General features: G+C 38.0%; 1 protein-coding gene across 2 annotated transcripts in view; it reads left to right on the top strand.

Annotated features, from left to right (window-relative positions):
• The window catches only part of LOC108270926 (collagen alpha-6(VI) chain), a 39188-nt gene extending 18242 nt beyond the window's left edge, over nucleotides 1–20946 (top strand). Inside the window, exons 11-41 of one of the 2 annotated variants that reach the window (XM_017477952.3) lie at nucleotides 34–380; nucleotides 580–658; nucleotides 740–885; nucleotides 1394–1486; nucleotides 1604–1657; nucleotides 1821–1892; nucleotides 1992–2018; nucleotides 2603–2647; nucleotides 2764–2817; nucleotides 3034–3096; nucleotides 8834–8899; nucleotides 9143–9196; nucleotides 9305–9340; nucleotides 9470–9532; nucleotides 11783–11845; nucleotides 11936–11998; nucleotides 12101–12163; nucleotides 14597–14647; nucleotides 14754–14789; nucleotides 15493–15555; nucleotides 15650–15712; nucleotides 15821–15856; nucleotides 15948–15984; nucleotides 16105–16116; nucleotides 16238–16731; nucleotides 16861–16954; nucleotides 17100–17768; nucleotides 17898–18018; nucleotides 18840–18991; nucleotides 19310–19480; nucleotides 19634–20946. In XM_017477952.3, coding sequence (XP_017333441.2) covers nucleotides 34–380; nucleotides 580–658; nucleotides 740–885; nucleotides 1394–1486; nucleotides 1604–1657; nucleotides 1821–1892; nucleotides 1992–2018; nucleotides 2603–2647; nucleotides 2764–2817; nucleotides 3034–3096; nucleotides 8834–8899; nucleotides 9143–9196; nucleotides 9305–9340; nucleotides 9470–9532; nucleotides 11783–11845; nucleotides 11936–11998; nucleotides 12101–12163; nucleotides 14597–14647; nucleotides 14754–14789; nucleotides 15493–15555; nucleotides 15650–15712; nucleotides 15821–15856; nucleotides 15948–15984; nucleotides 16105–16116; nucleotides 16238–16731; nucleotides 16861–16954; nucleotides 17100–17768; nucleotides 17898–18018; nucleotides 18840–18991; nucleotides 19310–19480; nucleotides 19634–19821 — 3575 coding nt within the window. In that variant the 3' untranslated portion in view covers nucleotides 19822–20946. The remainder of the gene's footprint in view (nucleotides 1–33; nucleotides 381–579; nucleotides 659–739; nucleotides 886–1393; nucleotides 1487–1603; nucleotides 1658–1820; nucleotides 1893–1991; nucleotides 2019–2602; nucleotides 2648–2763; nucleotides 2818–3033; nucleotides 3097–8833; nucleotides 8900–9142; nucleotides 9197–9304; nucleotides 9341–9469; nucleotides 9533–11782; nucleotides 11846–11935; nucleotides 11999–12100; nucleotides 12164–14596; nucleotides 14648–14753; nucleotides 14790–15492; nucleotides 15556–15649; nucleotides 15713–15820; nucleotides 15857–15947; nucleotides 15985–16104; nucleotides 16117–16237; nucleotides 16732–16860; nucleotides 16955–17099; nucleotides 17769–17897; nucleotides 18019–18839; nucleotides 18992–19309; nucleotides 19481–19633) is intronic. The other variant, XM_053683345.1, reaches the window with a different exon arrangement.
• Nucleotides 20947–22793: the final 1847 nt, after the last annotated feature.

The raw sequence follows: 22793 nt of genomic DNA, 5'->3' as shown, positions 1-22793 counted from the left end.
TTCAATTAACACAGTATTTGCTTCTTTTTACAGGTTGCACTGTAGATATTGGTATTGGATTTGATATCTCCCATGGTACCTCAAAGTCACTATTTAGTGGCCAATATAAGCTGCAGGCCTACTTGCCTGAGATTATCAGATACATCTCCACTCTGCACAACTTATGCTGCCTACCCCAGCAGCCTGTTCTGCAAACCAACATTGGGTTCCGTTTGGTTTCTAGCGATGGCAAGATACTGCATGACATTAGCTTTGAGCAATACAATGAAGGGACAGTGAAGAAAGTGATGGGATATAATAAGACTCAAGATCTGGCCTTTAACACCCAGCTTCTGCGCTCTTTTCAGGATAAGTTTGCTGCCTCTGGAGCAGGTATAAAGGTGAGAAGCATTAGTCTAATTATGTAAACTGAGTACTCTGTAGTCTTTCATGTTGAGAGATATTTGGAAAACCTTACATACCAATCTTGTTCTTTCAAAGTGTAAAAATAGTAGCATTACTGATGTTTTAATTTTGAGCTACGTCCTTAAATTGATTTAAAAACCCAAATGCTTCAACTTCACTGGCTGATGTGCTCAGGTAGTGATCATTTTCACTGATGGCCTGGATGTGTCTTTTGATGGCCTCATGGTTGCCTCAGAGAATCTCATGAAAAGTGGTAAGGGGACATTATTTAGATCTTTTGAGTGTGGTACTCAGTGTCCCTAGTGTTCTTTTACTTATTGTATTTGTATGACAGGCGTCCATGCACTGATGACAGTAGCACTGGAAGGAGTCAAAAGCACCAAAGACCTACAGAAGCTGGAATTTGGACGAGGATTTGGCTCCAATGAGCCTCTTATGATTGGCATGCAAAATGTGGCCAGTGCTCTGCAGAAGCAGATTGTGAGTGAATATATCTATCCAATATTAAATGCTGAGGTGCAAATCAGAATCAAGATTAGCTTTCATATTGACAATATCAGCTTAATATCAAAAGCAAAACCTATTGAATCAAGCAGTGCTCTCATGTATTAAAGGCTTATTTTGGTTTATTTTATGTATTATTAAAATTCTTGCCAAGAAAGCATACATACAAATAAAAGGATTTTATAACTCCACCACAACACATGGTAAAGAATATATCTTAATGTCTTATTATAACAATTATATTACAAAGTAACTCGATTCAACTCTGAGGTAACCCATACCTGTCATGAAACCGCATCAATAAATGGACAACTTCCTGTGAGTACACAGTCCACTGCTTTGCTGGGAGGATATAAAATTCAATGTACTGAATGTTAGATTTAAGCAGATTTGCAGTAAGCAAAAAAAATAGATAATGTAAAGAATTACTTTGTGTATAAAGGGGATATATATGCCCATTTCTCTTCTTTTGGTAACTGTCTAGGATACTGTTGCCTCACGAGAGTGCTGTAATGTGATGTGTAAATGTTCTGGTCATGAAGGGATGCGAGGACCTCGAGGACCTCCAGGGACAAAGGTATCACATTATATCATATATATCATGTACTGTTTGATACAATCTGTACAAAGCATTGTAACCATTTCAAAGCATTATGACCTTTCATTAAATTGCATGTCTATTATTTCTTAACAGGGCTTTCCTGGAAGGAATGGACATCATGGATTTCCAGGAGAAGAAGGAGGAATTGTACGACTCTATTATTGATCCATCGTTTAACATGTATCTTCGGAAAATTTCAAACTCACAGCAGTTCTATAGCTTGAGCCACAGTTCATATGACTTAAAATGTGTCCCAAAGCAGGCATCCTATTTATTTATTTTCCACACTGAATTCATTGTGGTATTGCAGGGAGAGAGGGGGCCACCAGGTCTGAATGGAACCCAAGGATATCCAGGTTGCCAAGGGAAAAGAGGTCTAAAGGTAGCAGTAGTTAATCTCAGTACATACTACATATTGCAATTAAAACAAGCTCATATCTTCTTTTTACCTACAAAATTCTTGCCTTAAAATTCTCCACAGGGTAGTAGAGGCTACAGGGGAGATACAGTAAGTACTGAAATATGCCACTTATGTCATAATCATCAGACATATTTATGTTTACACATCAAACCATTAAAATGTTTCATGTCAGATCTCATGGATCTACCTGTGCTACTGTGCAATGTAAATACAGATTTCTATATTTTAAAAAGTAATTTTGACCATCTAAAATGTAACATGAAGGGATTTGAAGAGAAAATTGAAATGGGGGTTTCTTTACATTCTGACAGTTTTTAACTTGAAACCTCAAATGTAGACAGCAAGTCCACTATCACAAGAATAATAATGATGGGGGGATAGTTTCTCCCTGATGTATCACATCACTGATTTTGAACACTGCTCACCAGGAATGAGAGATCTTGGTATCTTGGAATGAGAAATTCATGCTGATATTATGGCATATTTTCCAAAGGAATATTGATGTAGGCTTAATGAGATTTACTGGATGAAATCAGACAAAGTAAAACATATGTAAATGAATACACATCTTTATTTGTATTCTGTTTGGATTTCATTACGTACAGTAGTTTGTTGTACTTGCATAGCAAGGAAGCAGAATATTATCGCATATTTTCTGGTATATTTGATAGGGTGAAGATGGAGAACATGGTTTGGATGGAGTAAATGGAGAACATGTAATGTAACACAACATTTCTTATTAAACATTAGACAATTGGGTAGTATATTATTTTGCATGACATATCTTTACAATATTTGTGAGATACAGATATTCTGTCTCTTCTTTCTTTAGGGTGTTACTGGATTAGCAGGATACCCAGGAGAGCCAGGAGATCTAGGCAGCGCAGTAATGATTTTGCTCAATATTTTTCACTGTTGGATATTAGAATTCTAATGTATCTAATATATTATATACAGTTCTTATCCACTGCTCTGCTCTCTTTAATATGTTAAATTTTAGGTAAAATACTTGAGAATAGTTTATTTAATCTGCTTGGAAGTCTAGTTTAGTTTAGTCTAGTTTTGGAAGTTTAGGCTACTAAAGATATATATTCTGCTAAAGGGCAAGAAGGGTGTCCGAGGAATTCCAGGTATTCAAGGACAAAAAGGACTGAGAGGTGATCCGGTGAGTTTTTATTATTATCATCATCGTCATCATCATCATTATTATTATGATCATTATTTCTTATTTTACAAAATAAGAAAAGGAATTTTTTATCTTACAAAAGCATACTGCAAAGAGGGGATTAAGATGTCCTCTAAGTCACAGTGTAAGCCACTAAATTCAGAGAGACCCTAGTAATTCTGCACTAGTGAAAAATGAAGTGCTCCTTTCTTTGCAAATATATAACATTGTCTATTATTTATCTTTATTTATATTAATCACTATTAGTGCAGTCTATCAGTACATTTTCTAACTTTAATATAGTTTGATTTACAAGTGAACTAGAAGCATATAAACATTTCCTTATACTGTGTGTCATGTTTTCTTATATATCTTAATCCTACAGTGCCCTACACTAATAACAGCAAACAATATTCGGTAAATATGAGCAAAGAAGGCTGTGAGAAATTATCTTTATTGTTTAACCTTTTCATATTTTGTTAAAAAACATCACAAAATACTCACAAAAATACTCTGCTTTCATGGATATCAAACAATTGCAAACAAATCACTGGTTTAAAAAAAAAATATATATATATATATATATATATATATATATATATATATATATATATATATATATATATATATTTCATAAATATATGTGTGCCACAATTATTGGCACCCCTATGAATTCATATGAGGAAAATATATTTGAAGTATATTGCCATTGATATTTAATATTTTTAGTAGACCTGGGTGACTAGGAACTGGAAATTGTTCAACCATGACTTTCTGGGGTATAAATATGAGGTAACACATAGGCCAAATTCCCTTAGTCATTCATAGCAATGGGTTAGAGTAAGGAATATAGTTATGATGTGCGGCAAAAGGCTGTTGAGCTTCACAAAATGGGAAGTGGCTATAAGAAAATAGCACAAGCATTGATAATGCCCATTTCCACCATCAGGGCAATAATTAAGAAGTTTCAGTCAACTGGAAATTTTATGAATCAACCTGGAATTGGATGTGTGTCTATATTGTCTCAATGTACTGTGAAGAGGATGGTTTGAGTGGCCAAAAAATCTCAAAGGACCACAGCTGGAGAATTGCAGAAGTTAGTTGCGCCTTGGGGTCAGAAAGTCTCCAAAACTACAATCCGAAGTCACCTACATCACTACAAGTTGTTTGGAAGGGTTTCAAGAAAACCTCATCCAAAAACAAACTCAAGTGTCTTCAGTTTGCCAGTCACTACTGGATCTTCAAATGGGATTGGGTTCTATGGTCAGATGAAACCAAAATAGATCTTTTTGGCAATAAACACCAGAGGTGGTTTTGGCGCACACAGAGAGGTAGTCATATGGAAAAGTACCTCATGCCCATGGTTAATTATGGTGGTGGATCTTTAATGTTTTGGGGCTGTTTTTCTGCAAGAGGATCTGGACAATTTGTTAGGATACATGGCATCATGGACTCTATCAAATATCCGCAGATGTTAAATGAAAACCTGACTGCCTCTGCCAGAAAGCTTAAAATGGGGCATGGTTGGATCTTCCAGCAGGGCAATGATCCAAAGCACATTCATCAAAATCAACACAAAAATGGTTTACTGACCACAAAATCAAGGTCCTGTCATGGCCATCCCAGTCCCCTGACTTGAACCCCATAGAAAACCTGTGTGGTGAACTGTGTAACCCTATGTAAAGGGTTATTTGATATTTCTGGAGCACTCATCATAAAATATTTCAAGTATTATTCAGTATTGACCCTTGATGTGTCAGGGTCTTTTACCAAAATAGTTTTCAGTTTAAGTGTCCGCTATCAATTTTAGATTTGTGCGTTAATAGAAATACTAGTTTCATCTAACACTAATGGCTGTGCCATGTTAAAACGTGTGTGTGTGTGTGTGGGTGTGTGGGTGTATGTGTCAAAAACAATAGAAACCATCACAGAAATGGTTTCCACTACAAATGCCATTACAATCCATCAGCTAATCATTACCATTATTGGTTCTTAATGGTATCCACTAACATACCACGAACAAATTACCAGTAGAGACCCACAGAGATTATTACAGATTCCATTAAACCAATACAATTCCCATTATAACCATTAAAACCATTTTTAAAAATTGTTTTATTTTGTTTTTTGAGCAGTGGGAATTTAGCTTTGGGTACATTCTATAAACCAGCCCAAATAAATAAATTAATGCAAAATTTAAAAAGGTACGGAACAAAGTTTTCTGTTAATAATATACTTTGAAGTATCTACTTTAAGAAAACACATAGATGTATTTTAACAAAATAATGAAGATTTTTTAAAATTTCAGTTCATTTCTAACCTTCCTGCAAAGACCACGCATAGAGCCAGTTTAACAAACACAGCTGTAAAAACAACCAGCCTGCCAAGAGACTGAGTTGATCAGTTTAATCAGGTTTCTGGAGGCCTATATGCCATAGTGAAATGGAATTAATCTACTATAGTTTGTGCTCAGATTACGGCTGTCAAAATGTCCATAATGCTCCTACTTTCATATCGTCATTAAAACTTACACATTCTGTTCAGATAAATGATAGTTCAGTGAGCCTACAGAGTTTTAAAATGTTTAAATGGCATAATAAAAGACATGTACAAGAACTGTAGACTTACAGAACAAAACTGACTGAAATTAATCACTGATCATTTCCTACCAATATGTGAGTGTACAAAGATCAGTCGACTGAAGAAATAACACTGAGCCTCCCTCAGTCAAACAGTAGACACAAACTGATGTGGATGATGAAAATAATCAAATTGATAATCATGTCCTACTGTAAACTTATAATTGTTTAAAATTGATCAGTAATGTTGTTTATCGATCAGTAGATTTGGTTATAAATCAAAGGTATTCAAACTGTGGGACTCTCTTCCCTAGTGGGGTGTGAAGGAAGTGCACATGGACACATGGGACAAGTTTATAGTTTCAGATCTGCCAGGCTTTAAACATTTTGTGTAGGAACGCTCCATTAAAACAACAGAACACAAAAACATGGTAAAAGAGATTATTTTTCCCTGTCACGATTCCCCCTTGAAGCTGCGTGCTCGAAGCGCGAATGCGCGAGCACCTGCTTTTCCGCTGTTGACCGTAGGGACATCGGGACACGTGGGTTTTGTTTATGTCTGTCATGTCTCCTCCCTGTTCCGTCATTGGCTGGGAAGTCACGTGTGTCCGGATTACCCTCAGCTGTTAGCAGTTGCGAGGGTAATCATGTCCGCATATATACCGCGCGCTTCCCAGCACACAACGCGGAGGATTAAGTAGGAAGTGAAGTGAAGTGAAGTGAAGTGAAGTGAAGTGAAGTGAAGTGAAGTGAAGTGAAGTGAAGTGAAGTGAAGTGAAGTGAAGTGAAGTGAAGTGAAGTGAAGTGAAGTGAAGTGAAGTGAAGTGAAGTATATCCGCTTCCAGTTAGTCGTCATAGTTTGTTTCTTGTTTTGGTTATCGACCTAGATTCCTGCCTAGCCCCGTGTATACCTGTTTGCCAATCGCCTGACCTCTTGCCTGTTTATGAATGACGTCTTGGATCACGTTTTGGATTTGTCTGCCTGTCTGTCTTCTAAATAAACACTGTTCATCCTGTACTTGCATCCGCCTTATCTCTGCTCCGTCACGATTTGTGACATTCCCCTGATGAAGAAATGACTGATAATTCTGTCATGGTAAATGAACATGAACTAAAAACCACCAATCTACGTCCTACTTAAATATCATTAAATAACATCATTATAGTTAACAGCCTATCAGTTTACTATATTTATTTAGGATACCACTATATTTATTCAGGATGGCCAAAAATAGTCAAAAACAGCTTGTAGAAACGCATAATGTAATAACAAATAATAATATAATGGCTGCACATAATTTTATAAATGTTACATTATTAATGTAATATAATGTTCACAATCTTGAGCTCATAATGTAATCTCAAATTATGAGAAATTTATTACATTATAAACTCAAAAACATTGTCATGTTGTAATAATTGTGATGCCTTTTTAAAATATAATACATTGGTATTCCTTTACATTACATTTTCTAAATCTAAATCTAGTCTTATTCTACCTATGAAATGCACCAGATGTAAATATTCATGCAATTATTATTATTATTATTAGTAGTAGTAATAGTAGTAGTAGCAGTAATAGTAGTAATAGTAGTAATTTTTATGTTATTATTATTATTATTATTATTACTGGACATTACTTCTAATATATACTGGGCTTAGGTTACAGTTTTTTACTATTGCTTAATCATGATTTTGAAAACATTTGTGGAGACAAAAAAAAAGCATGATTTAAAAAAAATTAGGAATCACCCATTTTTGTTGAAGACAGGTAAACTCACCTGTTGCCTTTTTGTAGTGCGAACACCTGATTGTTAACAGTTAAGTGTCTGTACACCTGATGGTCAAGGTTAAGAGGAGTGGTATATTGGCAAGCAGTGCCTTGAAATGGCAATGACGTGACATCATGTTAGGTTTCTGTGTCTAATGTAGAGAAGTGTTTTTAGTGTTTTGCAAAACACTGTGTAGTGTTTTGCAAAAAGTGTGAGGCTGAGAATGTGCTTATAGTTGTGCAGATCTGGGCTGAGGTTTTGCTCCTTGAGTGTCAGGTTTCACTAAATGTGTGTTATTTTTTATCCGAGTGTGTAAGCAATAATAAAAACTGTAAAAGGGGACATTAAATGTTTTTTTATTATTATTATTTGACAGTGAAAAGGTATACATACTGATAAATGACGTACAGTGTGCATTAACAATACTGCGTACAAAGTACATCCAGGCTAGGACCAGGCTTAGGACCATACTCCATGTTTGAATTGTGAATAGGGCCATGGTCAGTGTATGAGAGAAGACTAGGGCCAGGATGTGGGCCAGGGCCAGTGTGTGAGTCAGGTGAAGAGCCAATATCATGGTCAGAATGGGGGCTGATATCAGAGCAAGAACATATATCAGAGAAGCATTGGCAGATCTTTTGCAATTTGAGATGGGTGAGGACTGTTGCATTAGCATGATGAGGCTATACAAAGGAGCTGGACGCACAAGTGGCCTAAGCTCAAAATCTGAAGAAGCTTTTTGGTCAGCATATTTGGTGGATGTGGCATGGAGATGTGGGAGTAAGATGCGTTCTTTGGATGGTTTGCCATCATTGGTGGCTGTTTGAACTGTTCCATTGCTATTTATGTAGTTATTTTATTTCCATTATTTTTTAAAGTTACTGGTTTTAAAAAGTTTTATTTTTAATTTAGCTATATTTATACTGTGTTTGTTTTTTTTACAATGTATGCTATACATTGTACACAGTGTTATGTGTTATGTTATTACACAGTTATTTATCAGTATTTATCAGTACTTTTTCATGGACAAATTAAAAAGAACATATCCTCTTTTAACTGAAGCCAAGTGTCTTTCTAGCTCTCTCTCTTTCCCTATACATACGCACACACATATACATATATACATACACACACACACACACACACACACACACACACATACATCATTTTGAAGGCATCTTTGCTCTACATCAAGTTCAAAAGATGCAAAAAAAAACATTTTTCAGCTCATGAAAACCTTCTCAGAATTATATAAAGTCAAAAATGTAAATATATGACCATGAAGGGTTTTTCCAGACAAATAACATACCCAGGCATGACCTTTAAGCTTGACAGTATATATTTTAATACAAATAATTTTCTGTCATCTTCTTCTCTTCTGTAAAGGGTGAGTCAGGCATTCACAGCAATATCCGTGGTCCTAAGGGTGAGATTGGAAACCCAGGCCTACCGGTATGTCTGTTTTCCTCTAATAACTATTTTTTGTGGCTTTCAGTTCCCTAACTATAAAGGCCAATAAGAACTATCACTGTTTAAAGCCACTATATGTAATATATACATGGTTGTGTCAATGACTGTTAAGATAATACATTTAAATTAAATTTATATCCATTCAGTGGATTTCTTCAGTGCAGTGAGCACCACAATGCTAGTCATTGCAAGATAAATCTCTCCCTCTCTCTGCTTCAATCACAGGGTGAACCAGGGCTAGATGGAAGCCCAGGCATACCTGGAGATACTGGCAGTCCTGTAGGTATCCTCAAGGCTTTACAATACACATGTTGTAAAGTGTTTCATGAGTAACCTTTAGGTTTGTTTTTTTTTTGTTTGTTTGTTTTTTTAAATTAACTTTCACAGGGTCAAAAGGGAAGAAGAGGCTCTGCAGGCCCAACAGTATGTCTTGCTTAGTACTAATCACAAAATGAGACCAAACCACAGAGTATGAATCACCTGATAAATATAACACCAGATTTGAAATGAAGAATTTCCGTTTTCTTTGGGCTGTTTTCTTCCTTTCGTTAGGGTATCAATGGACCTCTGGGAGAACTGGGATCAGTTGGCGCTCCTGGACCTCCAGGGTCACAGGTGCATCTTCTTTTCTATTTAAAAAAAAAAAAAGAAAAAAAAAAAAAAAGACTGCTGTGGGTTTCTTGTGTGTTGAATTCTGATGTCCTTGTTAGTTTATGTCCTTTTTTCAAACTGTGCTTCAGCTTAAGATCATAATTCAGAATACTTGACAGATTCAGCTTCATGAGATTGTCAGAGTTCAGTTGAGGACACAAGTGCAGATACTCAACCGTTTTATTAATCTTAGCAACCAGGACAAGGGCATAATCCAAAAACGTGGTCAAACAACAGGCAACTGTCAGGCGATGCACAAACAAGGGCAAGATCAAAAATGTGAACAGCAGAAATAGGTCAAAACCAGAGAAGCAAACAATGCATCAAAACAACTTGGTAACAGATGCTATAAAGAGACACAGCTTGTATACTTGGCAATGAATGTGAATACTGAGTCCTTATATACTGTGTGTCCTTATATACTGTGTGTGGTGGTGAAGGTCCAGTAGAGTCCAGATGTGTGTGTAATCAGTAATCAGGAGGAGTGTGAAAGTGAGAAGGTCTGGGTGTTGTAATTCTCCATGACCTACAAACAAGTTCTGAGTTTGAGTTCTGGAAAGTATTTAGACGCTGATTCCGGCATGGACATGACAGAGGTTGCTTTTGTAGCAATGTAGCTCGTTTTCACAACAACTACATCACCCCGAGAAAATGGGGAAAATAACCCCCCCCCCAAAAAAAAAGACACAAATACGTTTCACTTAGAACAGGCAAGAGGCATGGGTTTCCATACAAATCTACATTATTTTTAAATTAAAAAGACTGGTCAAGAATTATTTTTAAAAAAAAAAAAAAAAAAACCAACACAGTCAGGCACTGGTCAAATAAAAACACAGTCAGAAGAAGAAATTAACAATAATCATAGGTGGACTGCGGCTTCCTGAATGAAGGGCAGGCTAGTATGACAGCACCAGCTGTACAAAAGGGAAAAGCACCCCACTAATCAGAATCATACCCACAAAATTACTTAATTAAGTAAAGCCTACGGTGCAGCAAAGAACCCCCCAGCGTCAGGAAGCACTCAGCTCCTACAAGGAGAAAACAAAAACACAGTCAATTACAATATGCTCAAAGCAGACAAACAAAGGAATAAAACAAAGACAAACTTACCGTCACAAAAAAAAACCTTACTACCACATAGCAGTATCAATATAATTGATAAAGAGCGTTACAACACAGTTGAATTAAAGAAAGATGATCTCAGTGACAATAACCAACACAAAGCAAAATAAAACCAAATCAAAGACCAAAATCAAGCAGCCCCAAAGCAAAACCAAACAAACAGCAACGTGGCTCTGTGAGTGAGGGGGAGGAGCTATACCGAAACGACCACATCTCACTCAGCCCACCTTAATTTATGCAAAATCGAGAACCCTAAGAACAAACAGGTGTTACAACCTCAATTTGGAAAGCATGCAAAATCATTTAGCTCGATTTACGTTAAACTACCATGCTACACGGTTGGGAGCCTTGACGGCACACCACACTGTGAGTGAGCAGCACATCACACATGCACACAGTCTCGGTAGCCCAACTTCACGCTAAACAAGTAAATTGCATGGTAAATGGACAGCGCTAGCATCCAACAGCTAAGCAACAAAGCTAAAAACACATACCTCTGTAGTCCTTAGCAACGAAAGGAAGGGGCGGGTTTTCGACCATGACGCATTCTGGGAGGCATAAACAACCACTTATATACAGTGGTAGGGAGCGATTGGCCACGTAGTTAATAAGGATGATGTTCCAACCACGACACACACCCCACTACACTTTGTTACTTTAGATAACATTTAAATTGAATTTCTGAGAAGGTTCCTCACTAGACCAGTGTTCTGCAAGGCTACTAATGTAATTAAGCTAATGTTTATCAAGGATAGATATTACATTTATTCAGGTGAACACAGTGGTTGCTCCTGCTGATGAAAGCCCAGTGACTGATTGTTATATCACTAGCTTACAGTTAGGGCATTTTCCAAAAACATGCTAATGACTGCTGAGGGGAAGGAAAGTAGAAACTAGAGACAGAGTATAAATCCATTGTAGTGTAGATGGAGAAAGTCTGTAAGGTTAGTGACACTTATCAATACACCTGCCATTTAAATCCAAAACCTGCTAGTTTCTTCAGCAGACGTTTATTTCCAAAATAAACATTTCCAGCATCTATGACAATTTGCATTAATTCTTTGATGGATTTTTCTTTCTGTTCTTGACCAGGGGACAATGGGCCCTTCTGGTGTTCCAGGACAGAAAGGAATACCTGGTTTTCCAGGACCACAGGTATGCTTCCAGATCAAGTCTCAGTCCGCTGCAATAAATTGATGTGTTTAAAGCTGTTTGTTTTTAATAAGGGTGATCGCTTTCCACTAGGGTCCACCTGGTGAACAAGGACTCATAGGATCTAAAGGAAGTGTAGGACCCAGGGGACAAAAGGTATTTTTACACAACTTCCCATATATTATTCAACATCACATATAGTTTCTATATAGTTTTTTTGTCTATCTACTGTATGTACAAGTCTGTGTTCTTGTGTAGGGTCAACCAGGGGAACCTGGAATTAAAGGAGCAGCTGGGCCACTAGGCCCCAGGGGCCTTCCGGTAAGTGTGACAATTTAGCAAATGGTGATATGTTGCTCTCTCTCTCTCTCTCTCTCTCTCTCTCTCTCTCTCTCTCTCTCTGACTTCTTCTTCTTTTACTCCAACATTAAGCATGCGTATAGAGCCATACCTCTCCCCCACCTCGGCCAATCAGACCATCTCTCCCTCCTGCTCTCCCCTGCCTACACCCCCCTCAGACGCAGTGTCAAGACCACTATAAAGACTGTTACCACCTGGCCTGACGATGCATTCTCCAAACTACAGGACTGCTTTGAACAGACAGACTGGGATTTATTTGAACATCAAGAGCTAGAAACATTAACAGGAACGGTACTGGACTATATCAAGTTCTGTATCGGAAATGTGACTGTGGACAAAAACATTCGGGTTTTCCAAAACCAGAAACCTTGGATGACCAAACAGGTCCGCACACTCCTCAAAGCCCGCGATGCTGCCTTCAGGTCTGGTAATAGAGCTCTGTATAGAGCCACTCATGCCAACCTGAAAGGTGGTATTAAGGAAGCTAAGGTGGTCCATAAGAGGAGCATAGAGTCCCACCTGTCCAGCAGAAATAAACGGGAGGTGTGGCAGGGCATACAAGACATCACGAACTACAGAGGCCGTGATGCGACAACAGGAGACCTGAGTGCGATGCTGGCAGAAGAGCTAAATTGCTTCTTTGTTTGCTTTGAAACATCACAACAACAGCACTCATCTGCTCCAGGCTCACCTCCACCCTCATCTGGCTCCCGTACCAGTCCAGCCCTGCCTCCATCCCCTCCCCTCCCCTCCCCGATGTTAGACGGATGTTTCTGGCAGTGAACCCCAGGAAGGCTGCTGGCCCAGACGGAGTACCTGGTAAGGTGCTCAGATCGTGTGCCCACAAGCTTGCCCACATCTTTACCAGAATCTTCAATCTCTCCCTGGCCCAAGCAGTCATCCCGTCCTGCCTAAAATCAGCCACAATCATTCCAGTGCCAAAGAAGTCGCCCACCACTAGCCTAAATGATTATCGTCCTGTGGCCCTCACTCCAGTTATCATGAAGTGCTTTGAGAGATTGGTTCTTCAGCACATCAAGGACTACCTCCCCCCAGACTTTGATCCTTATCAGTTTGCATATCGTGCAAACAGATCCACAGAGGATGCTATCGCCGTAGCTGTCCACTTCGTGTTGAGACATGTAGAGCAGCAACAGAGCTACGTCCGGATGCTTTTTGTGGATTACAGTTCGGCTTTTAATACAATCATTCCGGACATTCTCCTCACCAAATTGGTCACTCTTGGCCTCCCCCCCTCACATGTGCCTGGATAAAGGACTTTCTCACCAACCGGTCTCAGACATTGAGACTCGGACCCCACCTATACACCTATACTCCACTCGCACGTTGAGCACAGGTTCTCCACAGGGCTGTGTGCTGAGCCCCCTCCTGTACTGTCTCTACACATACGACTGTAGTCCAGTCCATAATAATAATCTTATCGTCAAGTTTGCTGACGACACCACAGTGGTCGGACTCATCTCAAAGGGAGATGAGGTAGCCTACAGAGAGGAAGTCCTGAATTTGGCAGCCTGGTGTTCAAAGAACAATCTGACTCTAAACACTAAGAAAACCAAGGAGCTCATTGTAGACTTCAGGAAGCACAACACTGAGCTAGCCCCCCTTTTCATCAATGGTGAATGTGTGGAGAGGGTCCACACCTTCCGGTTTCTTGGTCTCCTTTTCTCTGTAGACATCTCCTGGACAGACAACATCACAGCGGTTATTAAGAAGGCTCAAACGCGGCTACACTTCCTGAGGGTTCTCAGGAAGTACAATCTGGACCCCAATCTGCTGCTGATCTTCTACCGCTCGTCTGTCGAGAGCCTGCTGACATACTGTATCATGGTGTGGTACGGTAGCTGCACCGCGGCAGACAGGGAGAGGCTTCAGAGAGTAATAAGAGCAGCACAGAAGATCATTGGCTGCCCTCTCCCCTCCCTGAAGTATATTTACACCTCCCGTTGCCTCAGCAGAGGAAAAACCATCATTAAGGACAGCTCTCACCCTGGCTCTGATCTGTTCAATCTGTTGCCCTCCGGGAGATGTTACAGGTGCATCAACACAAGGACTAATAGATTTAAGAACAGTTTTTTTCACAAAAGCTATTACCATTCTAAACACATACATGTACTGATTTCACAGTATATGTATATAGTGTCTCAAAACTGTGCATTTCATAGTCCCCCCCCCCCCGCCCCAATATCTTGTTTATTTATCTTGTTTATTTATCTGTTTATTTATCTTGTTTATTCTTCTTGTTTATTTTATGTACATGTTGGCACAAAACAAAAAGGAGTGGCTCTTAATTTCATTGTACATGTGTATAGTGACAATAAAAGGCATTCATTCATTCATTTTCCTTAAACCTACTTTGCTGTACCACCACAACAGGGAAATGACGGTCCAGATGGATATGGGTTATCAGGACCTAAAGGACAGAAGGTTACACCATAGTCACAGTACTCTTTATTAGTAGTAATTGATTTCTTTGTGGTACAGCTTGACTTTTTAAACAAAATACTAAATTGCAATTTTTGTCTGCTCACAGGGAGATCCTGGTTTTCCAGGATATTCTGGACTTCAGGTAAACCACATTATATATTCTAGAGTTTACATCCGTTATTGATACTGTGTATTGCAATGTTTTACCACTACTCCTACTCATTTTGGTAAAAAACAAACAAAAAAACAGTAAAATTATTCAAAAATATTTTTCAATCTTGTGTCATATTCAGACAAAGAGGACAAGAAACATCAGTCTACTGTCAGCTAATAATCAAAAGAGGCAATTAGAGTATAGCTATAATATCAATGATATCAATATCAATAGCTGTTTATTTTGTAGTGTATAAATTCAGATTTTTTTCTAGCTTGTGTCACCATTTACCTTAACCTGGAAATTAAGTCATTACAAAGATGTAGATCTTGGTGTCCTCTTCTTATATTTTATTTTAATTTTGAAAATTATTTCACCTGGTTTTAGGTGGGTGCACCTATATATATATATATATATATATATATATATATATATATATATATATATATATATATATAATTATATAATTATTCATTTTAAAAAAAATTATGTCTAGGCTATGCAACACATTTTCAAGAATTCCAAAATTTTTAATTGATTGGTTTTACTACAGCCTCAGATGCACTCTGCCCAGATTTTTCTGCACTTTGAACAAAGCTTATTATTACTAAATTACACTGCAGTTACTAGAGATAACTGGTGTGTACACAAAGCCCCAGATACTATAATAATCTTACATGTTTGTGCTTAGGGTGAAAATGGAGATATTGGGCAAAATGGAGATAATGGTCCTAAGGGCCAGAGAGGAAGAGGGGTAAGAATAGTTGTCATTAATGATCCATAACTAATAATAGTTAATACTTTCTCTGTCTGCTCAGTTTGCTCAAAGATAGCCTGATGTATTACAGGGAAATTCAGGCAGGCAGGGAGCACCGGGTAATCCTGGTGACGTCGGACCAGCTGGTCACAGGGTTTGCGAGCTTTAATAACATTATTCATTATATTTGAAAATTTATGATTTATTTGATCAGTATTCCTTATATATTTTTATATATATATATATATATATTTACTAAAAGGGCTCTAAAGGACCAGCTGGAACCAGAGCAATGTCTGTAAGTCCTTTTTTTTTTCCCCTTGATTTTCAGGGGTCACTGATCGATTTCTTTCTGACATCTATAATTATTGCTTTGTATTTTGTTTTAGACTTGTCAATTGATCAACTATGTACGCGACAACTGTGGTAAAGTTTACGCATAATAGTGTATTTGGATTCACTGTATCCCTAAAAATTATTATTTAATTGCATTAAATTAGAAATTTATACTTGTAAACTTTAATTTACCATTTTTTACTCCCACAGTCTGCTGTAAAGGTAGGTGTCATTTTTTTTGCTATGCAACACACCATTAATTAGAATGATAAAGATTCAATGTTTAAAAGGTCATCAGTAAACATGAACACATCTCTCTTCTTTGGCATGTCTGCACCTCTAGATAAAGCAGCTTGCCCTGTCTACCCCACTGAACTGGTGATTGGTTTGGACATGTCTGATGACGTGACTCCTGCATTATTTGATAGAATGCGCTCGACTCTTCTTTCTCTGCTGGACAGCATCGATATCACTGAAAGCAACTGTCCCACAGGGATACGAGTGGCTGTGGTCTCTTACAGTTCTAACACCAAGTACCTCATCCGTTTTTCTGACCATCGTCATAAGAAGAACTTGATTGAAGCTGTGAAGAACATCCCTCTGGAACGTACATCCAACAGACGCAACATTGGTGCAGCCATGCGCTTTGTGGGTAGAAATGTCTTAAAACGTATTCGTCAGGGTGCTCTGATCAGGAAGGTGGCGATCTTCCTCTCTGGTGGACAGTCCCAGGATGTGACCTCCATAACCACAGCTGTTCTAGAATACAAGGCTCTGGATATAAACCTTGGTGTCATTGGTTTTAGGGATACTCCTAATGTTCAGCGTGCTTTTGAGGTAATATAAAATGGTAACAGTCTGAAGTGATGTCTGAAGCAGATGAAGCCTGATGGTGATCAGGTTGATTGCTGTGATGCACCTTTTAGTCTTTTATCAACTTTCCTTTTGTTCTGTATTGTAATAAAGGCTGATGAGACAGGAAGCTTTATTAATGTTCTGGAGAGATCAGAGACCCAGAGTGCAGCACTGGAGAAGATTCAGCGATGTATCATCTGCTTTGGTAATATGTAAAATAAGTTAATGTTGATCTGAATAATACATTTTCATGTGATGTAATAAAAAGTAAAAAAGCAGGCTTAGTCAGGCATAAAGACCATATGGAGAGGATTAATAACAGGGTTTTATTTTATCTGCTGCTTTCTCAGATCCTTGCAATCCAGCTAGAGATTGTCCCAGCCCCAGTGAGATGATCATTCCAGAGCAGGTAAATATGGACCTGGCGTTGCTGGTGGATGGTTCCCGCAGCATCCAGGCAGATCAGTATGAGGGAGTGAAGCAGGTGTTGGGCACTGTGTTGGACCAGCTTGTAGTGAGTCGTCAGCCCAGCAAAGCTGACAGACAGGCACGGGTGGCGCTTTACCAGCAGAGTTCATCATACAGAGAGGCTCAGGCTCCAGTCAAGCAGATCTTCACTTTCCAGCAGTTCCAAGACCGCAACCTGATGAAGCAGAGCATCTTCGAAAATCTACAGCAGACTGGTGGCTACTCCAGGCTGGGTCATGCCATAGAATTTGTAATCATGCAGGGTCTTCTCACTGTTTCCAAGCCTCGAAAAAACAAGATGGTGCTGCTTGTAGTAGGAGGAGAGACCGAATATTCTGATAGAGCAAAACTGGACTTTATCTCCATGAAAGCAAAGTGTCAGGGTGTGGTGCTTTTCACTCTTATAGTCGGGGATCATTTTAACAGCACTCAGGTGGAGGAGCTTGCCAGCTTTCCCACAGAGCAGCACATAGTTCACTTGGGCCATGTAAAGCAAGGAGAACAAGAGTACACTCGGCGCTTCATAAGGACTTTCCTACACATTCTGAGCCGTAAGCGAAATTAGGGGTTTTTTTCTTCTTTTTTTTTTACAGTGCTTTTTTACCCTCTTTTGTTTTGTGCTCTAAAGTATTGTATTAATGTATGGTTGAGTTGGATTTGTTCTTATTTTATGAATACAGGGGAAATGAACACCTACCCTGCTCCATTGCTCAGACAACAGTGTGAGGATTCTCAGCAACAGCAAGGTCAAGTTAATGTTCCTGATGTCTTTGAGGCTGCTAAGAGACCACCCATTCACAGGTATCTCACTTCCCTGTATCATCAAGACATCCTCATTTTGCATTCACATGCCTTTTTTTGTGATGATATAGCTCACTTTAAGACCAAACTGCATAGGACACCCCATGTGGTATAGCATGTCATGGGTATCCATTTCACTGCTTACATAACATAGTGCAGTGTTTTAGCCCAGTGCCACAGTAAATATTTAAATGATTCTGTGCTGTTAAATGAAATTGTTGGGGTTTTTTGCATGCCTATTCAAAAAGAAAAAGAAAAAAGTTGTATATTCAAATGTTTAAAATGGTTTGATAGCATAGAAAGATTTATTGGAGTTTGCATAATGCTCAAACAAACATGCATTATTCACTGACTAAACTGCACCTTTACCTGCTGGGAAAAGTAGTACTGCCAGTAACAATTGTTAAATGAAAAACAGTGGCAATACTGACACAATGAAGGCCCTGTGTTACACACAGTGAATAAGTGTCAATTAAAAACATTGTTGCACGTGAACATCACATTCTTATGTTTTATTTTCTACAAAAAAATTCTACCATGACTTCTCATATTCATGTTTTTTAAAAGTCAAGCACACACAAACATTTTTCAAATGTTTTCGATTGTATATATATTTTCTATATTTTGCTTATTTAATTTATATCATTAATTCTGATTTAGGTGCTTGGAATTAGTGTTTTGGACAGGTGGAGCATTTATATTACAGTATATGCTTATGTCCTGCAAGATAATATGGAACAACAGTTATTAACATCTGCTTTTCAAATAAAAAACATGTGTACTGAAAGCCAAATTGATTAAAATTACTTCTTTTCCATCAGATTTCCTCTCCCAATATTCACTTATTCTGAGAATACAGAGACAGAAGAATTTCAGGAGAAGGAAGAATACATATTGTACACTGAACAGAGAGGGCCACAAATGAAGTGTAAAAATGGGGACCTGCTGACCTCGGGACGTGGAGATTCAAGTGGTAAAGCGCATTCTCATTCACTGTGGAATTGAGCATGTAAAAAAAACCAAAAACATCTATTATGACAGCAGTAACGCAAGTGCACATGAAGTGTTTGAGGTTATGTCTAAGAATACTACAAACCTAGGCTTACAAATCCCAGCAATTAACAACACTTGATAAACACTTGATTAACACTTGTTTAACTTTGATGTCATTATACCAAAAGAGAATGCAAAGTTGCGTGACACTTAGTGAGTAGTGCAAATGTAAGCATGTGTAATGTGATTCCTGTGTCCTGCATGCACCATGCATGTTTATGTACTGTTTTGCTTCTAGCCCAGTGTTTACTGCATAAGGACAGGGGCACAGTGTGTGGGAAATATGTCCAAAGGTGGTACTATGAAAAAAAACTTGGTGCATGCTTACGCTTCTTGTATGGTGGTTGTGATGGCAACAGCAACCGATTTAGTACGGAAACTGAATGCTACAAGACATGTGTCATGAATAGTAAGTCATCTGTATCTATAAACACTGCAGTATTAATGTTACAACCTATTGTTAAAGCATTCTTGCTAACCTCTCTTTCTATCCATCTCTCTCTCTCTCTCTCTCTCTCTCTCTCTCTCTCTCTCTCTCTCTCTCTCTCATCACTCTCACCAGACACAGATGTGTGCTTCCTGAAAAAAGATGATGGGCCCTGCAGAACTTATGTACTCAAATGGTACTATGATCAAGAGAAGAATCGATGCATTCAATTCTGGTATGGAGGATGTGATGGGAACCTTAACAGATTTGACAGTCAAAAGGACTGTGAAGCCTGCTGTGTGGAGCTTCCTATTGTACAGTGACTTTTACAAATTACTGATAATACTAACAGCAGTTACACTCACACTTTTTCTCAGTTTTTATATGAAATAGTGGCACAGCGGGATATTTCGCCCAAATAACCTACACATGTTAAACCACAAGTGATAGCATTTAAGTTTTCAATATTCTAATGATAGTGGCATTTTCATAGTTGCTGCTGACAAATGATGTTCGTCTGACACTGTAGCTTTATAAAATGAAATGTGACTGACTGGAATAATTTTTCAGTTCATCATGAAAGAAACATTAGTAACAGAATGAAGTATATGGTACTGTATTAAATTTTCTATGTAGTTACAATTTTAATTATATATATATAGGTGCACCCACCTAAAACCAGGTGAAATAATTTTCAAGACTATTTCACACATTGTAATAGCATATTTACTGCTAATCTTTATATCATAATACTGGTAACCAAAATCAGCAGCCCTAATCAGTAATCAGTTAGACTTTGAGTGTTCACATTTCCAGATGTTCACTATGTTGTCTTTAGAAGGTGATTATGAATGTAGGAATAGCCTCCTTTTGTCACCACAGGTCTCGCTTCCCATGTCATTTGGAGCATTCATTCATTCACTCATTCACTAATTTGTTCATCAGTAACTGCTTTATCCTAATCATGATTGTGGTGCAAGGTGGGAATACGCCCTGGATGGGATACCAGCAGGATACCACACACATATGTATACACATTCACAACCTAAGCTCAACATCAAGCCTGGGACCCTGGAGCTGTGAATTGGCCTGCACCACTGTGTCGTCCCACATTTGGAACAATTGGGCCATGCCGGTAGGTGGATTGGCTACAGTAAAACTGCCCTTAGGTATGAATAAGTATGAGAGTGTATGTGCATAGGGATCTGTAGACTGGGGTCCCATTCAGGGTGTCTCCATCTTGCGCCCCGTGTTCCCGTTAAAGGCTCTGGATCCACCACAACCATGACCAGGCTAAAGCGGTTACTAAAAATGAATGAAAGAGTGAAGAAATTATAATAGTGTGTGTAACATGTGTAGTGGCATTCATATGATGATTAAAGTAAACAGTCTGTTATAGGTTGTTAATGTGGAATGTCGAAAAATAAAGCCTCCTATATTGAGCCTCACGATTGTTTTTGTTTGTTTTTTTAAAAAATACTTTTTCATTCCTACTCAATAGTTCACATTTCCTGGCAATAATTTTTGCATTCTCACAATAATTTCAGGTTGCCCTGGAATTCTTACTTTAGTTCCATGCATTACATTGTCATGGTACACCCAAAACAGTGTTCTACACCTTAGTGAATTTTAATTTGAAGCTGGATGAAAATATGGAAATATATTGTTATTGCTTAGTACATGTGGTTATTTAATTATTGAGTGAACTTTTTTTTTGTCAACAAGCTTAAATTAAAGCACATAGAACTTCTTAAACCAAAGCACTTTCATTTGTAATCAGTTATAGTACTGCACACAGCTTCACAGGCACAGATATTGTAAGTGCAGAAAATTGTCTACATATAAGAGAGAAAGATGCACAATGGATATAAAAAAAGGTCTACACACTCCTGTTAAAATGGCAGGTATTTTAAGTGTAAAAAATATGAAACCAAGATAAATCATGTCAGAACTTTTTCCACCCTCAATGTGAAATTACTGGATATAAAAATTTTATGAAAAAACAATCAAAAACATTTGAGGGAAAAATAGGAATAATAAAACACTTACAATAACCTGGTTGCATAAGTTTGCACACCCCTAAACTAATACTTTGTTGAATCACCTTTTGATTTTATTACACCACTCAGTCTTTTTTGGTAAGAGTCTATCAGTGTGGCACATCTTGGCAATATTTTCCTCACTCGGCATCTCCTGTGCACAGCCCATTTCAGGTCACCCCACAGATTTTTAGCTGGATTCAGGTCTGTACTCTGGCTAATTCATTCAAAAACTTTGATCTTCTTTTGCTTAAGCCATTCCTTTATTGATTTTGATGTATGCTTTGGGTCATTGTTGTGCTGAAAAGTAAATTCCTTTTCACATTCAGCTTACTTACAGGCACCTCACTGTTTTGCACTAAAATTGACTGATATTTGTAGCTATTCAATGATTTCCTCCACCTTGATAAAAGCCTTAGTTCTGGCTGAAGAAAACCAGCCCTAGATCATGATGCTTCCACCACCATGCTTCACCGTGGGTATGGTATTTTTTTGTTGATGTGTTTTTTTAACCAAACATACCTTTTGGAATTATGGTTTTATTATACCTTTAGGAATTCGTCTCATCAGATCATAACACATTTTGCCACATGGTTTTAGTTGAGCTTGGATGTTTGTTTGTTTTTGTGAGCCACTCTACCCCACAGCCCAGACATGAAAAGAATATGAGAGATTGTTGTCACATGCAGAGAGTAATCAGTATGTGTCAGATATTCCTGCAGCTCCTTTAATATTGCTCTTGGTCTCTTGGCGGCCTCCCTGGTAAGTTTTTGTCTTGTCTTGAGGTACAAAATGAAGATGCTGAGAGGTATTTAACATATAATGCATTTAAAAAATAAATGAATAAATAAATAAATAATAATATAAAAAAAGATGTGATTATTAAAACTTTGTTATTGTCCCCTTAAAGATTATGGCTGGGGATTCCTGTACAGAGGAGGGTCCCTCTACCTCCACACAGAATCCTGGCTGCGTAAAAAAAATTGCTGTTGTCCTGATTAAAAATATTTGGTTTGTGTATGTATTACAGACATTTATAATATCAATTATATTGAATTATCATTCTGTCTTCCTGCAAAGGAACTTTATAAGGTCCATCTTCAAAGGCACATTAGAAAAAGTGACATGGAGATGGACCTTCTACAACTTCAAATGTAAGGGAAAAGGTGAACAGAAAAAAGACCAGACTTGAAATTAAATTGCTGAAGCACTGGTTAAAGGTGGACAAAGTATTTGCCTACTGATTATTATTATTC

Source organism: Ictalurus punctatus, chromosome 1, assembly GCF_001660625.3.
Source record: "Ictalurus punctatus breed USDA103 chromosome 1, Coco_2.0, whole genome shotgun sequence".
Taxonomy (NCBI): domain Eukaryota; kingdom Metazoa; phylum Chordata; class Actinopteri; order Siluriformes; family Ictaluridae; genus Ictalurus; species Ictalurus punctatus.
The sequence above is the reverse complement of the archived record's forward strand: the minus strand, read 5'-3'. Positions and strand labels throughout refer to the sequence as shown.